General features: G+C 39.5%; 1 protein-coding gene across 1 annotated transcript in view; it reads left to right on the top strand.

Annotated features, from left to right (window-relative positions):
• The window catches only part of eya (eya transcriptional coactivator and phosphatase 2), a 289761-nt gene that overhangs the window by 201287 nt on the left and 69115 nt on the right, over positions 1–19359 (top strand). Inside the window, exons 4-5 of the mRNA XM_067134855.2 lie at positions 15470–15579; positions 18005–18124. Coding sequence (XP_066990956.1) covers positions 15470–15579; positions 18005–18124 — 230 coding nt within the window. The remainder of the gene's footprint in view (positions 1–15469; positions 15580–18004; positions 18125–19359) is intronic.

Genomic DNA, 19359 nt, shown 5'->3' with positions numbered 1-19359 from the left:
GAAGTGGATACAAGTTTACAAACACATTCAAATGTTTCAATTTATTATATTCTGTATATCCTTATCAACCACCATTATTGCCATCGATAACATCATACTCCTGTTCATGCAGTGACAAACGCATGTATTTTATACAAATAAATATTAAATAGGTTACATAAATATTACTAGGATGGAAATGAATTATCGTAAGTCACACGAGAATTAAAAAAAGACCTTATGCGCGTGGAAATTTCTAAATTATTCTCTTATAACATTATAGTGTAAAAGAACGTGCCCTCACATCTGATAGGCTTCAATTAATTTATGTGAATGAGGTAAATAGGAATACATATATCTTAATAATATGAGCTTTTTAAAAACAAACTGTGAATAATTTTCTGTACTATTTAGTGTTTTTAAATTCGTTATATGAACTTCTGTTCTTGAATAAAACATAAGACCTTTAGTTGACGATTAGCATTCTGTCGCAGTTTTGGTCCCAACATTACTGACAAACCTTATTTCAGTTTTATTTTTATTACCTGCATGATGGAAAAATTCCTTAATGTTGAAGCTATGCCCTAAACACGTGTTCAGAGGAGAATGCTCCTTTTTCGTCCACTGGGGTTTCTCACGCTCATTATGCAGTGAACGAAGTGTTTTGAGAGGCGGTATGTTGGGGCATAAGACGTGAGTAAGCACTCCAACGCACAATAAGTGGTTAAGTACTATCACTTATGGTGGTCGCAAAATTGAAGTGAGAAATAACTATTAAGAATGTGTACACAGTAGTCCACATTAGGTTTAAATACCATTACTGTTAATTATTTGATAGTCCCACGCCTGCTGGGAAATGGAATAGAGTACATTTCCCGTGCTGAGCCCTGACTAGAGCAGGTGTTTTGATGACTTTCACCATTTCTTCGTATAAAACAATTTGATTATTCAGATGCTGTGCCATATAGTTAATGCACAGATTGTTCTGTGATCCATAGTTCGAATCTATATCATCCTTGGTGATTTATTTCTCTATGAAATAAGGAAGATATACGTAGACAGTTTTAATGTCACAATTCCCTTCATTCGCACTGCAATAACCAGATATTCACTAATAAGAAAATCCTCAGTTTTACGTAAAATACTTAACACGACAAAGACGTGATATTCCATTTCCAATTCACTTTAGACGAAATGCGATCAGAAGTTGGAGGGTCATAAAAACAATAACATAATTTTAAAAAAATGATCAGAAGTTTTCTGGGTACTATATAGTTAAACACAAATTGTCCGGAAGATGAGTTTCTAAACACTGCAATCTGTTCTTACCCTTACAAACATGAAAGAAATGGAAAAAAAATATCCTTGTTGTTATATCGATTACTTAGCCACCTACCTACCGGGCGAGTTGGCCGTGCGGTTAGGAACGCGCAGCTGTGAGCTCGCATCCAGGAGATAGCGGGTTCGAACCCCACTGTCGGCAGCCCTGAAAATGGTTTTCCGTGGTTTCCCATTTTCACACCAGGTAAATGCTCGGGCTGTACCTTAATTCAGGCCACGGCCGATTCCTTTCCATTCCTAGGCCTTTCCTGCCCCATCGTCGCCATAAGACCTATCTGTGTCGGTGCGACGTAAGGAAAAAAAAAGAAAAAGAAAGACACCTACCTCTATAACGTCGCATGCCGAGAGACGATCTTGGAGTGGATTTAGAAACCATAGGTCGTAGGTTTGATCGTCGATCATGGAAATTTCATTGCCCCTCCAGGGCATAATTTCCATCGAACTTTCCACCTACGGCACATTTCAGACAGTGCACTCTATTTTATTTTGAATTCTTCCTACATCAAATGTCGAACATGAACGTCTTTGTTAACCCAAACAGTTTGCAGAAGGATCGTATATTTCGATAGTTTTCGGGTTCGAATGTTGACTCATTGTTTCAGTTCTTGCGGTAGCTCCTCGATTCTCTAAATCAAAATGTCAGTGTATTAGGTCGTGTTCAATAGGCCTACATATAGAATATATCTAAAAGATGTTAAGTACAGAACAAAAATGGTCAACCGGGCACCAGTGCGATTCGAACCCATAACCTTCTTCGATTCTGTCCAATTGACGTCTGGTGGCCTAGGTCATATTGCTCTGTTATAAACGATCTAAGCTGCAGGTCTGGCACTGCTGCCATCACAACTTAGGAGTACACGGAAATCGCCTGTTGTGGGACAGTTAAATGAATGTTTAATTTTCATTACCGCATTGTACTCAAAATAAACTTTCAAGGTATCGGGTCGTGCTCAGTACATATAGTACACACGCCATTAGTGTCTGGCCATTCTTGTTTCGTACTTAACATCTCGATGTGTAATATACCGGGTGGCCTGCCCGCCCCGGAGATACGCAACGCAACGAACTCGCATAGCATAGCCAGCCTACTAAAACTCGCATAGCATAGCCAACCTACCAAACAGTGGTACCTGATCCTGTATTGTCTTAGTTCAACTATACTGTTGAATTCGTGCTCGACAACAGAGATGAAGTCATTAGCGTCAATGTTATTTCAATGATGCAAACTATAATAGATGCGAATAACACAACGTTGCAAAGATTTTCTGCTCGTTGTAACGTGTGAGGTGTCACCAATCAATCAATCAATCAATCAATCAATCAATCAATCAATCAATCAATCAATCAATCAATCAATCAATCAATCAATCAATCAATCAATCAATCAATCAATCAATCCAATCAATCAATCAATCAATCAATCACTACTGATCTGTATTTAGGGCAGTCGCCCAGGTGGAAGATTCCCTATCTGTTGTTTTCCTAGCCTATTCTTAAATGATGCTTGCGTGCTTGTTGTTTTAAGGGGCCTAACATCGAAGGTCATCGGCCCAAAGCCTGTTCTTAAATGATTGCAAAGACATTGGACATTTATTGAACAACTCCCTTGGCAAGTTATTCCAATCCCTAACTCCCCTTCCTATAAACGAATATTTGCTCCAATTTGTCCTCTTGAATTCTAACTTCATCTTCATATTGTGATCTTTCCTACTTTTAAATACACCACTCAAGCTTATTCCTCTACTAATGCCATTCCACGCCATCTCTCCACTGACAGCTCGGTGATCAGGTGTCGAAGATAACTAGGATTTTCAAGCTTCTTTGGACAAGATGTTTCTTGTATGATTAAGAACAGATTCCATACGTGCCAGTCATACACTACGATTTTCCGTGGATAAAATACAGATCACTGATATTGCGGAGCCAAGCTGCCAGGAAACACGTTCAATTCACAGAATCCACGAACCTACTACGCTGCCGTAGCAGGGGGAGAGATGATACCCTCACGTGGCGCGTCCCAGGTGGCGGATAGGGGGTCCTAACCGGCTTGCCAGCGGACTTAAGGGAAATAAAATACCTCTCGCGGGCCAAACACACCACCCCCTGTGGGTGGGGGACGCAGACGAAGAATACACCCACGGTATCCCCTGCCTGTCGTAAGAGGCGACTAAAAGGGGCGACCAAGGGATGATAAAGTTAGAACCATGATACTACTTGTAATTAGTACCACTACGCGCGGAACACCATGGGTCGCTTATACTTGCGCGTAGCACCACTATGTTAGGTACACAATAGGTTTGTGATTAGTAGCAATAGAGTGCGTTCGCGGCTTTTACAGTACCTGATTCGTACCCCTATATGAGCAACACCATGGGATTAGCGACACCATGATTCTGCCTTGCCTATGTTAGTATCCACTCTGTGAGGAACACCGCGGGATAGTGCGGGTCCCTGTGTTTCGTCCACTTATGTAAGGAACGCCATAGGTTTGCGTTGCCTGTAAGTAGCGCCGCAGTGTGCGAAACACCATAGTTTTGTGTTACATGTGCGAATTTCATTACCTGTGCATAGTACCATAGGCCCTACTGTGTGGAATACCGCGAGTCTGCGCTACTTTTGATTAGTACCGCAGCATTACACATAGCATGGTTCTATTTTCCTAGTGATAATTACCATTATGAAGGGCCGATGACCTGGGTTTTGGACCCGTTTCGACTACAAGCATCATCGAGTCAGTATTGTGCTTTAGAAGCAGTCCCTTGGTCAGTAATACTATAGTTTAACGCTACGTTTCTGGGAATGTGGGGCTTTGCGGGTCGGATCCACTGATTGTTTTAACTTCATATCCATCCATTCATTCTTCGTCCTCACGTTTTCGAATTCTGGTCAGTGGAGGATTATGGATTTTTAAATTGTCATACCATTTCGTACCATTAGGGGCCGATGACCTAGATGTTAGGCCGCTTTAGACAACAAGCATCACCATCATCAGTTCACAGAATGATACACTTTTCTTCGCTTAATAGTCACATACCTACCTGTCCCAACGAGCGAATTTTTGTTTGGTACTAAAAGGGGCCTTTTTTAAATTTTGTTTGTTGCGTAACCATGTGGAACTACGATATGATCTACAGATAGAAAGCAGATTACCCTGCATATTCAGCGCAACAACTGCTCGAAATGTAGACCACCTTGTTTTATGCAGATTTCAGCACGACGTTGCAGAGACATTCCTGCTCGTTGTAACATGTGAGATGTAACAGCTTTGCTTGCCTCGGTGATCCGTTGCCGAAGGTGCCAGGATTTTCAGGCTTCTCTGCACACACTTTCAGTGACCCCACAGAAAGAAGTCGAATGGCGTAAGATCGGGTGATCTGGCGAGCCAGAGAACGGGTCCTCACTTTTCTATCAGCTTATTAGGTAGGACGACTACTGATCTATGACGTCGGGTTCTGCCCTGCTGAAACCACATTCGTAATCGGTAGAGCAGTGGCAGGTTTTCCAGGAACTATGGGAATTCATTTTGAAGAAAATGAAGTTAACGTGTTTCCGTCGAATGGCCGTCGAAGAAATATGGTCCGGTTAGGTAGCGGCAGTCGCCCAAAATCCCATACCAGACATTGACTGTCTATTGCACTTCAAATGCGTCTTGTTTTACCCAATGGAGATTCCCTGCGCTCCAGTAGTGCATGTTTTTCCGTTTCAATCAACCAATCGGTCAATTAATCATCATTCAGCTGCAAATCAACAAATTTTCGTAACTACTCTTTTGTCAGAAATCACACAGAACAAAATAAATAGTGCTGATTTTCTTTGGATCTATTCCAGTGATCGTATCAAGTAATTCTGTTGTGGGTCCCCTACATTGGAACCCTACCGGAACCGTACCCTAATTAGGGTCTTACCAGAGACATACGCCCTCTCCTTTACATCCTTACGCCGGGCTGAGTGGCTCAGACGGTTAAGGCGCTGGCCTTCTGACCCCAGCTTGGCAGGTTCGATCCTGGCTCAGTCCGGTGGTATTTGAAGGTGCTCAAATACGTCAGCCTCGTATCGGTAGATTTACTGGCACGTAAAAGAACTCCTACGGGACAAAATTCCGGCACCTCGGCGTCTCCTGAAAACCGTAAAAGAGTAGTTAGTGGGACGTAAAACAAATATCATTATTATTATTATTATTATTATTATTATTATTATTATTATTATATTTACATCCTTACTAGAAACCATAAATACCCTTATAACTATATTAAGATATCTGTAATCTTTATTTATCGTCCCTTTAACGTGAGTTGTCCGTGCGGTTAGGGGTGCGAAGTTGTGAGCTTGTATTCGGGAGACAGTGGGTTCGAAACCCACTTTCGGCAGACCTGAAGATGGTTTTCCGTAGTTTTCTATTTTCACACCCCTATCCCATCGCCACCTTTAAGATCTATCTGTGTCGGTGGGACGTAAAGTCAATTGTAAAAAAAAAAAAAAAAAAATTAAAAAATAAAGAAATCTGAAATATTTGCTATATCTTAACTGGAATCCTACAAGTTGAGCCTCACTTAAATAACTTTTCCAACCGTAAGAACCTTCTATCAAACCAGTTAGTACGTTCGCGAACGCTTGTAATGTAATCAGAAATGATGTTTTCCCGGAGCTTCTATGCAACACATGTCAAGATGACTGGCCAGTAATTATCCGCTTTTTTGTTTATCACCCTTTCCTTTGTACACTGGCACTAGTATAGCAACTGTCCATTCATTTGTTGCAAACAGTAATGAAATATTTAACATACGGAACTTTTCCCAACCAATTACCGTTGGTGTATCCCCAGAAATCTTATCAGTCCCAGCTGCTTTTGCACCTTTCAAATTGTGCATCTTTATGTAAATGTCTTTATTAACATAAGTAAATTTCAGTTCTTCGCCAGTATTAGTCACCTCCTTTACCTGGACATTATCCTCACACTGAACTATCTTCGTGTAGCCTACTGCTGGCTGAATACTTCTGCCTTCTGTAAATCCTTCCATATACACTCTACCTCTTGTTCGTTACTGATTCCTGGGATGTCTTTCCTGGGAACTGTTTCTACCTTAATGTACCCATACATACCCTTCCATTTTCCCTAAAGTTCATATGACTGCCAATTATGTTTGCGATCATGTTATTCTTAGTTGACTTTTTATACTAAAGTTCAAATTCCTGTAAGTTCCTTCAATATCTCCTTACTTCCACAACCATTCCTAACTCTTGTTTCTTTCTAACCTGCACCTCCTTAATCTACTGTATTTCTCTACGCTAGTGGGTCTTCACCATTCCTTACCACCTGTGTTTACACTTCTCAACAATTTGCTTAAACCCATTCCATAGGCTGCGCACAAAGTCCACTCACCATAATTAACCGAGCGAGTGGCTGCACGGTTTAGGTTACGTAGCTGTCAACTTGCATTCGAAAGATAGTGGGTTCGAACCCTACTGTCTAGACTATGGTCACTTTTCTCGCATTCTGCTCTGTTTATCCTGATTCCTTAACACCTCGAGATTGTTTTTCGTCATAGGAAGTAAGGTCACTTGACATTCTGCATCATCATAGTGTTCAACTAGGGCTGTGCTTATACCATTTGTATATAGTCATTCCATCGTCGATGGTCTGAATCTCCACACACTGCGGTAGGTAAGCTTCTCGTTCTCTTTTCCATGCTTCATTGGACCGTCCCCTATTGTTCAGTTGAAGGACGATCGCGAGCGACATTTTGCGTTACCTTTTACATTCCATGAGTCATGATTGATGGTTTCATGAAGTTTATAGACTCCAACGGTGTTAGCTATTGCAAACATTGGCTAGTCTTCATCTCCTTGTTCTCCACGAGTTTATTATTTTCTCTCTTCTCGTACAGCGAACGAGGCCACCTAAATTATAGAATAGTTCATTTCTCTCTCATTTCCATGAACTTCCAAATAAGAAACATTGTAATACACAATAATAGAACGCGATAAATTACTTTAGTCTGTCAAATGAAAGTATTTTGGCCTCGAGAAGCTACTCAATTTTCCATCCAAGTGGCTGCTATCTTGTCGCGTCATTCCCCGCCCTCCTGTCCCTCTCAATGCCCTGCGCCCGACATAATATTCACTGCATTAAAATATCACTAGTGCCAAACCAAAAATTGTTACTTCGTAGAAACGACCGCAATGGAAAAAGCTTCCCATATCTTGGATTCTGGAGGTCCAATGGACTGTATCGCGATTGACCTATTTAAGGCAGTTGATAGGGTAGATCATGAGCGACTACTGGAAAAAATGAGTGCAATTGGACTAGGCAAAAGAGTGATAATGGGTGGCTATATTTCTAGAAAATAGAACTCAAAGAATCAGAGTAGGTGAAGCTTTATCTGATCCTGTAATAATTAAGAGGGGAATTTCTCAAGGCAGTAATATTGGGCCTTTGTTTTCTTATATATATATATATATATATATATATATATATATATATATATATATATGATTGATTGATTGATTGATTGATTGGAGAAAAGAACTTAATGTGAAATTTCCATACACGCTTGGGCACAAACGTGGACAAGATAACATAAGTGCTTCATTGGCGATGTAACTTGGTCATTTACATGGGGTGAGAAAAATAGTTTAGAGTGTAATTTATGGCCTGAGATTATGTCGCCATCATACATATTAAGTGAAAAAGGGGCGGGGTTCTAGTATCAGCGTAACAGCTATTTTCTAAACGCTAGTGGTTTAACGTCACACTAACACACGGAAGGTTTTCGGCGACGTAGGGAAGGAAAGAACTAGGACTGAGAAGGGAACGACCGTGTGATTAATGAAGGTACGGTACAAACCCAGCATTTGCCTGATGTGAAAATGTGGGAACCCTGGATAACTATCTTCAGCGCTGCCGAACCCACCATCTCCCTAATTGAAGTTCACAACCGCGTGACCCGAAATTTCCAACTCGCTCGGAATCTGCTAAATAACTTGAAAGGCCATGCAAGGTGGAAAAATTGAAATACTCTTGTATGCCTTGAAAACCTAATAGGATTTACACTAAAAACATAACCCAAAGCTCCGCATGAGAATAATGCAGTTAGACTATTTGAACTTCATGAAAGCTTTTCCATCATGGCTATACCACTCTTAGAGCATAAATACGCAGTCACTGAATATCTACTTGACTCTTCCTCAATTATTATTATTTCATATGGCAAAACAAGGATACATTATAAATAAGTATGTAATTTACAAGTCAGCATTCAAAACTTCCTCAATTTTCCGGGGTCGGCACTATGTATGAATTTAGCCTAGTTTTACTGCCGGATGCCGTTCCTCACACCAACCCTGTGTGGTGGGATGTAGCTACTCGCTATAGCATGTTTCTTTGATGGTTAGTATGGTTGTATGTAAATGAAGCTATGTGTATTCAGGCGAACACAAACACCCACCCAACAACACGTAGTTGAAATCCCCGACCCGGGTGGAAATCGAACCCGGGGCCCTCTGAACTGAAGGCGCCATTGCGCTGACCATTCAGCAAAGAAGCCAGATGCGTAGTCACTGAGGATGACCGGTGGGTTTTCGTTCGATGATTATGGTGACACTGTCGGCACAATGCTATGCTGGTGGTAGACGATGGCTATTAATGTTTTAAGGGAAATACGAGATAATTACCCCCCCCCCCCCCTCTTAACCCTAATCGTAAGAAATGTAGGTCCAACCATTCGAAGTGATTGTTTTTTTAGAGAAGGAAACCATATTTTCCGGAGTGAATGTAACTTTAAAACTTTTCAGTCTGTCGAAAACACTAATGTTATAACACATATAACACTATAACATAAATCCAGTAGCAGTCGGCCTTTAAGGACTCCCGGACGGCGTCCTCCGTAGAGAACGAAGCGGCTCTTCTACTGTATTTTCTCTTGACGTTTGAAGTCAAATATTGCACTCGAATAATATTAAGAAAACTACATTTCATTGTAAAACTGTAAATTCTCATCAATAGCGAAGACTGTTCGGCATTATGTTATCAAACTTAGGTGGCTTAACTTTCAGCACCCAGTTTACTGATAAATGTTTTCAGGTTGAAGATAAGGCACGGACTCACGAGCTTTCGTCCGAGGATATAGTGTTTGTGAGGGGGTTGAGATGTAAGGGGGGAAACGCGCTGGTGGACGGTTTCGGGGGGAGGGGGGGGGGAAGAGTGGGCAGAGTCCGTAGCAGTGTATCAGTAAAGATGTTCTCACCAACCCCTATATGAGCATGCACCAGCAAAATCTCCATGGTTGCATACGATAAAATTAAGTAATAATGTACGACCTTGTTTTCATTATTATTTATAATTTAAGAAGAGAAATAATTATATTGAAATGTAACATTTGAGACCAGAAATTTTGATTCAAATTGGGCCCCTGGCTTGCATCCCGCAATTTGTGAGGGTTGGTAGCAGAGAATTAGTTTGTTTTTGTGTGGAAGACTTGAATGAGTGTGCTGGTACTGGTCAGTAGCAAAGAAAGATTTGTGGGAAAATGCACTGTGGCCGCACCTCCCCTCCCCGACATGAGGGTCCACCGACCGCCGCTGCATAAACCTGTAAACATTCTCAGATTCTCAGAGTTCGGAAATAATTAAGTAAAATAATCAAATTACTTGTAACAAGTACTTTTTAGTAATTGCTGTTTCCAGCACTTGCCGTTCACCAAAGAGCAAACTGAACATCTCGGAAACTCCAATGCTAAATCTATCTAAAATTTGCTTTGTTCACATTCTTTCAGGAACTGGACCTTACTGCCATCTAAAGGAAAAGAAGTAACATTATTTTCTCATTAGAAGAAAGGCAACTCCCGGGTAAGCAATAAGAAAGGAATGTCATGTGGACAATGTATGGGAGCAATTAAAATGAACTGCATTGTCAGCCCCGTTCAAACTCTTCGTGAAAGGAGCCTTAATACATTCCGTTGCAGATGATGTGACGAGTTCAAAACCTTTCCTCATGTAGGTAGGCTTCTATCCCAAGGGAGAGCTAATGAGATTCAACCACCACAATGCTGTGCATTCTATGATCACTGGAAGCCTTTATAGACAACAACATTTGAAGTCTGTGAAGAAGTTGAATGCCTCACCGAAGACGGATCAACTCGTTGAGCTGACATCATTGTGATCGACCGAACTAAATGGTGGTGATCGACCCAACTGTAGAATTTCAGCTCAACGAACACCAACCAAAAAGCATCTGTGATGAGAAAAAGGCCATCTATGAACCATTCTGTGAGGACTTTAAAAAAAGTAAAAAATACAAAAATAAGAAGTGGTTGATCTGATGATAGGGGCCAAAGGATACCTAAAGAAACTCTAGACTTCTTGAGAAATATTAAAACATCTGAACCCACCATCCAGGCTGTAACAGACTCGGTACTAAAACACTCATCAGTTATCAGACATCACCTGTATTTCACAACATGACTGTAAAATTGCTTTAATTTTCAATAGAGTACAGGACAGGAAATCCAACAGATAACCATAACAAACATAACCTGCTTTCTAGAAAAATAGCAATTAAACATAGCACAAAATAATTCATTGTCATAAATATTGTTTGGTGTGAACTGATTAGGAGACCAATCGGTTAGATTTCCTAATAGCAGCTGCTGTCTGTGGGATATTCTCTCTATCTTGCTTGTAATTGTTACTCTTTATAAAATATAATTTTTACTCATAATTTACTTCATGAAATAAAATTTTTATCGTTACATTCTAGTAATCGATATACGTTGCATGGAAGCAGAAACAGGAAGCAGTTAAGTGATGATGAAGATAACTTTTTGAGTTCTAGTACAGCAGAACCAGTAGCTTCACCAGTGCTGGATGAAATACTTTCTCATCTCCCCAGTACTTTCACAGATATCAAATTTATCCTCCAATACTCATTACTGCTGGAGAAGATGATCTACCCTCTCGCTGGTATTGCGCCTCCAGCTATTCGACACGAGGTGGCAGCTGAGAAAGAGAGACACAAGATTGAGTCAGATGCCAGACATCCAATGTATAACCACAAGGTGACCACATCTTGCCTAAGATCCAGGAAGAGTTTTATGAAGAGAACAGTATCCCTCTAAGCCAAACCAGAAGTTTGACGTTTATCACTCTGGAAACAAGTACTGAGAACTGAGTAGTAGTAGTAGTAGTAGTAGTAGTAGTAGTAGTAGTAGTAGCCAGGCTGAGTGGCTCAGACGGTTGAGGCGCTGGCCATCTGACCCCAACTTGGCAGGTTCGATCCTGGCTCAGTCTGGTGGTGTTTGAAGGTGCTCAAATACGACAGCCTTCTGTCAGTAGATTTACTGGCACGTAAAAGAACTCCTGCAGGACTAAATTCTAGCACCTCGGCGTCTCCAAAAACCGTAAAATTAGTTAGAGGGACGTAAAGCAAATAACATTATTATTTTATTAGTAGTAGAAGCAATTTGTCCTATATTACCTGGAGGTCATTAAACCGGATGAGAACAGGTGTGTCTAAGTGCCGTTGTAATCTTGTGAAATGGGGTTATGCGGAAGATCCAAGATGTGATGTGGAGATATCCAGACTCCACAACACATACTCATATGTCAAGAGATGTATGACTCCTGTACCAAGAAAGATCTTATGCTTGCCACAGACCGAGGGACAAGAGCTGCAGAATTCTGGAAAGGAAGAATTTAATGTGTCTCCCGGATACGGAAAGTAAAGTAAGTACTGCTGGGGACATTCTTAAAATTAAACACAAGTATTCCTTCAAGTGACCCTGTAGAGCATCTTTTCAGCAGTTGCAAAAATGTACTCCCCCCCATCAAAGAGGTCAAGGCTTAGTGATGAAAATGTTAAGAACCAATTGTTTTGTAAAGTTATTGACTGAATTATTTGAAATGCTAAAAGTCACTAACTAAAATAAAAATGACGGGGAAAAAATTATTTGGAAGTTCCAAGGTATCATGTTTAGCCTCATTTAGCGATGTTAAAATAAAAACGACACACACAAAGGAAAATAATTTTTTCCTTGCAAACTTTGGTATCATTTCAGGCCCTTGCAAAAAAAGAAAAGTTTTGGTGATTTCCTTACGAGTGGCATTCTCTAAAGTAACTGAAACAGTATTTCAATCTTACTGATTACTTGTTGAAAAAAATAATATTTATATATAATTTATTATATATTATAAATATTTCTCAAGTACTGTAACTGTCATTCATCCCAATGACTTTTTGCTTGCATTTTCCCCAGCACTAGTGATAGCCATGATAGACGCGGTGCTCATAGTCGTGCAATTCACTCAGCCTGCTCTGGAAGTGAACACCAGGTTCATTTCTGTGACTTAAGGCATTTGCACTAAAGTTAACTACTCTATCCTACTTAATTATAATTAATTATAAATTATTTATTAAAATTTGGTAACATGAAGTAATGACATGCTCTATCTCGTAAATCATAACTCAAAATATGTAGAAAAACTTTACTGATAAAAAAGAGAAAAGGCAGAGCTGAAGAACTCATTTCTTTGCTCTTTCTAACAAAATGTTATATATATATATATATATTTATATATGTATACAATACAAGGCTATTAACCTTTACATAGCCATCTGCAATCAAAATCTTGCAAAATAATATATACTTATTTAGTTGTAAAACCTAGTCAAAATGGAAAACTGTTGGGTCAGGTGGAACAATATAAAATAACGGGACTGTCCTGATGAAAACAGGACTTAATATGTGAAGTACACGAGTACATAATGTATAATTTACGGTGGATATTATTATGAGAGTCATTGAATAATCAACACATTCTTTCCTAGCAATGGGCCTTTCTTCTATAGCCCTAGTCATTAGGTCATCCCGACTTTGTTGTCATACTTACTTTTGTGACAAGCAATTCTTTTAGGGAAAGGAAGTAAGGAAGTAAAATGAAACTCACTAGGCTTCAAAAACCGAATACTGTCGAGGTTGGGAAAGAACAAGAGTTGACCAAGGGAGGTCGGATAGGAAAGATGAAACCGAGGAGCCTGACACGAGTAAGTGGAAGCAATGTCAGACTTAGCTAGCAGAACCGTGGAAGGCAAGCCACACTATCAAGTTGAGAGTCCCTGGTCCCCCTTTTAGTCACCCCTTATGATAGGCAGGGGATACCAGGGATGTTATTCTACCAACCCTACCCACAGGGTTTACGTGGTCAATAATAGAGCCAGAATAAACATGTTAAAGGAAGGAATTTTCATTCCCCTATTTGAATAAATATTTTGTACTAGTTATGCTGAAAGTAATTAAAACATGAATATGGCATGAAAACTTTGGCCGGGAACAAAAGTTTTGAAATGATACTGTACAGGCTTTTGGGCTTATGCCATGTCAAGAAAATAAGGTGAAATTCTTTACATTTCACAGAGAACTGTGCTCTGCGTCATCAGAAGAAAATCTCGACTGTGCATGAGAAGGCTTCATTTTGAAATTTAGACATTATAATAGAAGTGGAAATGGTACGTTCATTCTTCACCAGATGGCTCCCCGGACGTGGCACGGGGCTATCGTTCAAAACGGAAGCTGACCGAATCATCAGAATCGGTCTAAGAGGGTCACATAACATGTGTACGTAACATATGACATTGATAGGTGTATGACATTGACACAAGCCTGGAATGAAACATCTGGCAAAGAGGAATGTACGAATTTGGAAAACATTGAGACAAAATAACAATAGTGAAGGGACAAGGAAGGGAACTACCTACGTAAATCCTTAATGGCTGGCAACCAGGTATTACTTAGTAGATAGCCAGTGTCCCTGTTAAAATTGTCAGGAGTTCTACGTATTTCCACAGCCTCCTGTATAATCCTGGACCTGTAGTGTCTAGTGTGGGTAATGAGCTCGAGCATCTTGGAACATGACATCATGACCCGACGATAGAGCGTGTTCAGCTATTGCCAATTTGTCTGGCTGGTTGAGACGAATATTACGTTCAGGTTCCTTGATATGGGTACCAATTGCTAGTTGCTTTACGTCACACCGACACAGACAGCTCTTATGGCGACGATGGGATAGGCAAGGCCTAGGAGTTGGAAGGAAGCGGGCGTGGCCTTAATTAAGGTACAGCCCCAGCATTTGCCTGGTGTGAAAATGGGAAACCACGGAAAACCATCTTCAGGGCTGCCGATAGTGGGATTCGAACCTACTATCTCCCGGATGCAAGCTCACAGCCGCGCGCCTCTACGCGCACGGCCAACTCGCCCGGTGGGTACCAATTGACCGGCAGTATCATGTCTATAAGTACGGGCCATGAAAGCATCAGTGGCATCAAAAATGTTGAAAGTGTGTTTAATCTCACTTGGTGATAGCCACTCTTTACGTCTGTATGCCAAAAAAAAAAAAAAAAAAACACAAAATGAAGTAATGTATTTTTCCTTGCAAACTTTGGTATCATTCCATTCTTCTGTGAAGAAAATGTCAGTTATTCCCTAAAGACTCACGTACTGTGAAGTAATTGTAATTTTACTGATTACTTTTTGAAAAATTAGTAATTGTACTTGGAGTAAATTTGTTCTCAGGTAACTGTAACTGTAATTGAGCCCAGTTTTATTTTGTACTTTTCCCATTACTGGATATAAGAAACTAAACAATAAATATTTTATAAACAATTGTAAGTAATATAATTTTCATTTGTATTTAAGCCAGCCAGTCTGGGTGACTCAGATGGTAGAAGTGCTGACCTTCTGAGTCCAAGTTGGCAGGTTTGATCTCGGCTCAGTCCGGTGGTAATTGGAGGTGCTCAGATATGCCTGCCTCATGTTAGTAGATATGCTGGCATGTATAAGAACTCCTGGAAGAAAAATTTCAGCACATCAGCATCTAAAAAGCCCATAAAAGTAGTTGGGATATAAAACCAGTAACATTGTTTGTATTTAAGCCAACAGCACTTTTTAAAATATACCACAATGCATTTCATCTTGAGAAGAATTGCCAAAAACCTTTCTGAGCTAGTTCTATGCTAAATTGCTAGCCAAACAATCTTGAAAGGAAAACACTAGATGAATTCAAATTATATTGTGCAATCAGTTCATCTAAATCCTACCATTTGTATGTACTCATTTCTAAAAGATTTGTATTTCTCTGATAATATGACTGCTTGTTTCAGTTCGCACGAACTGGCGGTCGGGGCTGACTTGTCTAGTCCAGCCAGTGGACAGTCGGACTCCACGTGTGGCTCTCCTCCCTCTAATCCAGACGCTGTGGCTGCCACTACGGGTAAGTTGCTTAATACAATCAAATCTCAGGAATGGTGAATAGTTGAGCTTCACTAGCTTTCGCATTGCATGTTTTCTGACCACTGGCTATTTTGTAATACCAGTTTTCCTTAATATGTAAAGTACACGAGTAAATAATGTTTAATTTACAGTGGATATGATTATGATAGTCATCAAACGTTTTCCTAACAATGGGCCTTTTTTCTATAGCCGTAGTCACTAGGGATCCCAACTTTTTTTTTTTTTTTTTTGCTATGGGCTTTACGTCGCACAGACACAGATAGGTCTTATGGCGACGATGGGATAGGAAAGGCCTAGGAGTTGGAAGGAAGCGGCCGTGGCCTTAATTAAGGTACAGCCCCAGCATTTGCCTAGTGTGAAAATGGGAAACCACGGAAAACCATTTTCAGGGCTGCCGATAGTGGGATTCGAACCTACTATCTCCCGGATGCAAGCTCACAGCCGCGCGCCTCTACGCGCACGGCCAACTCACCCGGTCTAGTCACTAGGGATCCCAACTTTCTTGTCAGGCTTACTTTTCTGACAATCAATCCTGTAGGGACTGGTAAATCAGGGATATTTATACAAATAACTCTGAGATACTGTACCTTCCTAATCATTATCATCTTGCACATTTTCCAGCCACAAGCTGGGTCTGTCTTCCCGACACCTCTCTGTCATTACTCTAATCCAGTCCTCTAGTTTCTTCTGAGCACTCACATATCCCTTTATCTTCCTCTTGGTCATTTTCCTTGTATATCCATCTCATATATCTTTCTGGGTAATCTAATCTCCAGTATTCTTTGTGTGTCCTAATATTAATGCAAAATCATTAATTGTAATTTCAGTCAACCAGTTTCACTCAAAGAAAATTGTGAATTAAAAAAGTTAAATATTTTAATGTTATAAAGAGTTAACATAGTGAAAAAGATACTAATAGAATTACATTGTATTTCTTGAGTGCTGTCTCCCTCATAAGATCAGTGACAGTGTGTCTGATTCCTGATAGTAAGCTCACAGGTTTGATCTCTGTTGAGGTTGAAAATTTTTGCATTTAATACTGATATTAATTTTAGGTGTTAGACATGTACTGAGGATTGAGTATGACTACTGTAATGACTGATGACCTTCTCTTTGGGGGCTGAGAGGGTCACATTTCTGGGGTATCTGATAAACCTCTATAGCATGTCCGAGAAGTTCTATTTCTTACAGTAATGTTTTTAACACTCTTTTCAGGATGTTCTCTGTTAAGTTTCTAAATCACTTGCAAGTGTTACAGTACTGGCCATAAGTATTTTGAATTTTTTTTAAATTGCTCTGGTCTTGTTGTTTATTAACATAACGCGTGCACTTGTACAATATAAATAATTTGACCATTTCTACACCCAACTAAACCATCACCTTCATACAAACATAAATGTATAACACAAATAATTACACTATAGTAATAGATAAAGACCATAAATATTTTGATACATATAACTAAGCAGAAAAACCATTCCAGAAGTTCATATGTACTCCGTATCATCTAGTATTTAGTCAGGTAGCCATTTGTCGATACAACTGCTGCACATAGAGGTGGCATTGAGTCCACCAATTTCTCCAGGCATGAAACGGGAATTTTGGACCATTCTTTATTTAAAGCTTTGAAATATGCCTCCTTGTTTGTGCATATTTTGTATTTAACATGCCTTTTGAGTTCCCCCCATAGATGTTCAATTGGGTTTAGGTAAGGACTTTGACTTGGCCAATCAATAATTCTGACTCTCTTCTTGCTGAGACATGTTTTGACAGTCTTGGAGGTATGTTTATGATCATTGTCATGCTGATGCAACCATCCACAAGGTATGTTTTGTTCAGCACATGATACCATATGTTGTTCAGTGATTCTGCCATATACAAATTGATCCATGATGCCTTCAGTTTTTACGAGTGGACCAGCTCCAGTTCTAGAAAAGCAGCCCCAAGCCATTACATCACTAACATGTTTTACTGTGGGTTTTTGGTACCGTACATCACTGTGTGTGTGTTAACTGGACATCTGATAAAGGATTTCCATCTGAGTTGAATATGAATTTATCAAATTTGCTCTCATCGCTCCACTGTACTTTTCTCCTTTTCTTTTTCATCCAGGCACCATATTTCTTAACAAAGGCAAGTTGGGCTTTCCTGTTCTTTGCTGAAATCAAGGGCTTCTTGCTTGCCTTGTCGGCTAATTAAACCTTGGTGTTAGAGGTACTTTATCATAGTAGTTAAGCCGAGTTTGATCTTATAATTATTGTCTTCTAAATTATTCTGTACAGCTACTGCCATCGTACGAGGATCAGCAACATATTGCCTTCAAATGAGTCTCTCAATGCTGATACTGAAGGTGTTATTCTTCTCATTCTACTCATCTAATACAAGCATGCCATTTATTCTTGTAGGTGTGTCGGTACCAGTGGCTGGTAGTCTTGGCCCCCAGATGCATGATGCTCCTGGAGGCTCACCTGTTTCCACCTCCTTTCCTGCCGGGACCTGGTCGACATTACCAGGTGATTCTAACAGTAAGTTGGTGTGTCCAGCATGATCTGTACCTCCCTATTATTGTACGTCTTTAGTAAAGCTTACTGATTGTTTGAATAGCCGAGAAATATATTGAAATTATTGTTATAAAATGTAGCCACAAATAGAAAACAATGTTCTGATACAGGTAAGAAGAGATAATAATTCATAGAAAAATAAAATTTCCATGGCAATGTAAGCATAGAGAGAACCATTTACTTGGTGAAGGGCACAACAAAATACTGTATTTGAAAGCATCCTAAATATCCCTACATGGACAAAGTGTTTCAAACTTGAACATCCTTGATTAGACCTTTTTTTTTTTTTTTTTTTTTCCACTCAATCAGATACCTTTTGCTGCTGCTGAGATGGAACATGTGGCTGACTAGGGTTTTGGTTTGTTCCAAGATTCATAGTTCATATCTTGGTGTTGACAGAAGCCATCCTGTGAAGAAATAGTCAAGAACCTCTGAATAATAATTATAATAACCATTGGTCTTCAAATGCATGGATTTATACTGCTGCTGCTTTTTGCCAGTTGCCAGTTGCCATGATGTATGAAATGACCTTTGTATGTATTTGATGGTTACTTGCATTTTTCATCTCAATCTGAACTTGGTGCAAAAATACTAATTTTGAGATTACAGAATATTGACAAAATGTCTTAGTAAGACTACTAAATCTTAACTACTTTCTGTGACACATTGAAAAATATTGCCAACTAAGTGAATGAATCCACTAGATTTTCTTCATATTTTGTAGGGTTGATATAAAAGGAAATGATAACGGTTTTCATTATAAACTAAAACTGTGAATATTACAAAATGTCCAGCTTGAATTGTGCATGGGTATACCCTTAAAGATGACTAACAGAATTGATTAGTGTAATGTTGTTTTTGTTGAAATAAATGTTTAAAAATCTTTAGTAAAGAACTCTGTCCCTCTCATCATTCATTGATGGTGTTAGATTCTTCTTTTTAGAAGTCTTCTTGTTACAAATTGTACTTGTAGTTAGCTTTGTTTACTACTCCTGTTTGTATATATTTATGTTTATTTCACTTGAAAGGAAAGACAGAGGAGTGATTTATAAAAGTGGAAACAGATAAGGAACAAAGGACAAACACAGAAGGTGAAAAAGATCACATTTAGTTTAATATTTAAAGTGAAAAACAAATTAACATCTAGTATCAATATACTGGTACATTAAAGACAAAGCCAGAATGAGAAATAGGAAATT

The sequence above is a fragment of the Anabrus simplex genome, chromosome 1, assembly GCF_040414725.1.
Source record: "Anabrus simplex isolate iqAnaSimp1 chromosome 1, ASM4041472v1, whole genome shotgun sequence".
Taxonomy (NCBI): domain Eukaryota; kingdom Metazoa; phylum Arthropoda; class Insecta; order Orthoptera; family Tettigoniidae; genus Anabrus; species Anabrus simplex.
This window is presented reverse-complemented; position numbering and strand designations above follow the sequence as displayed.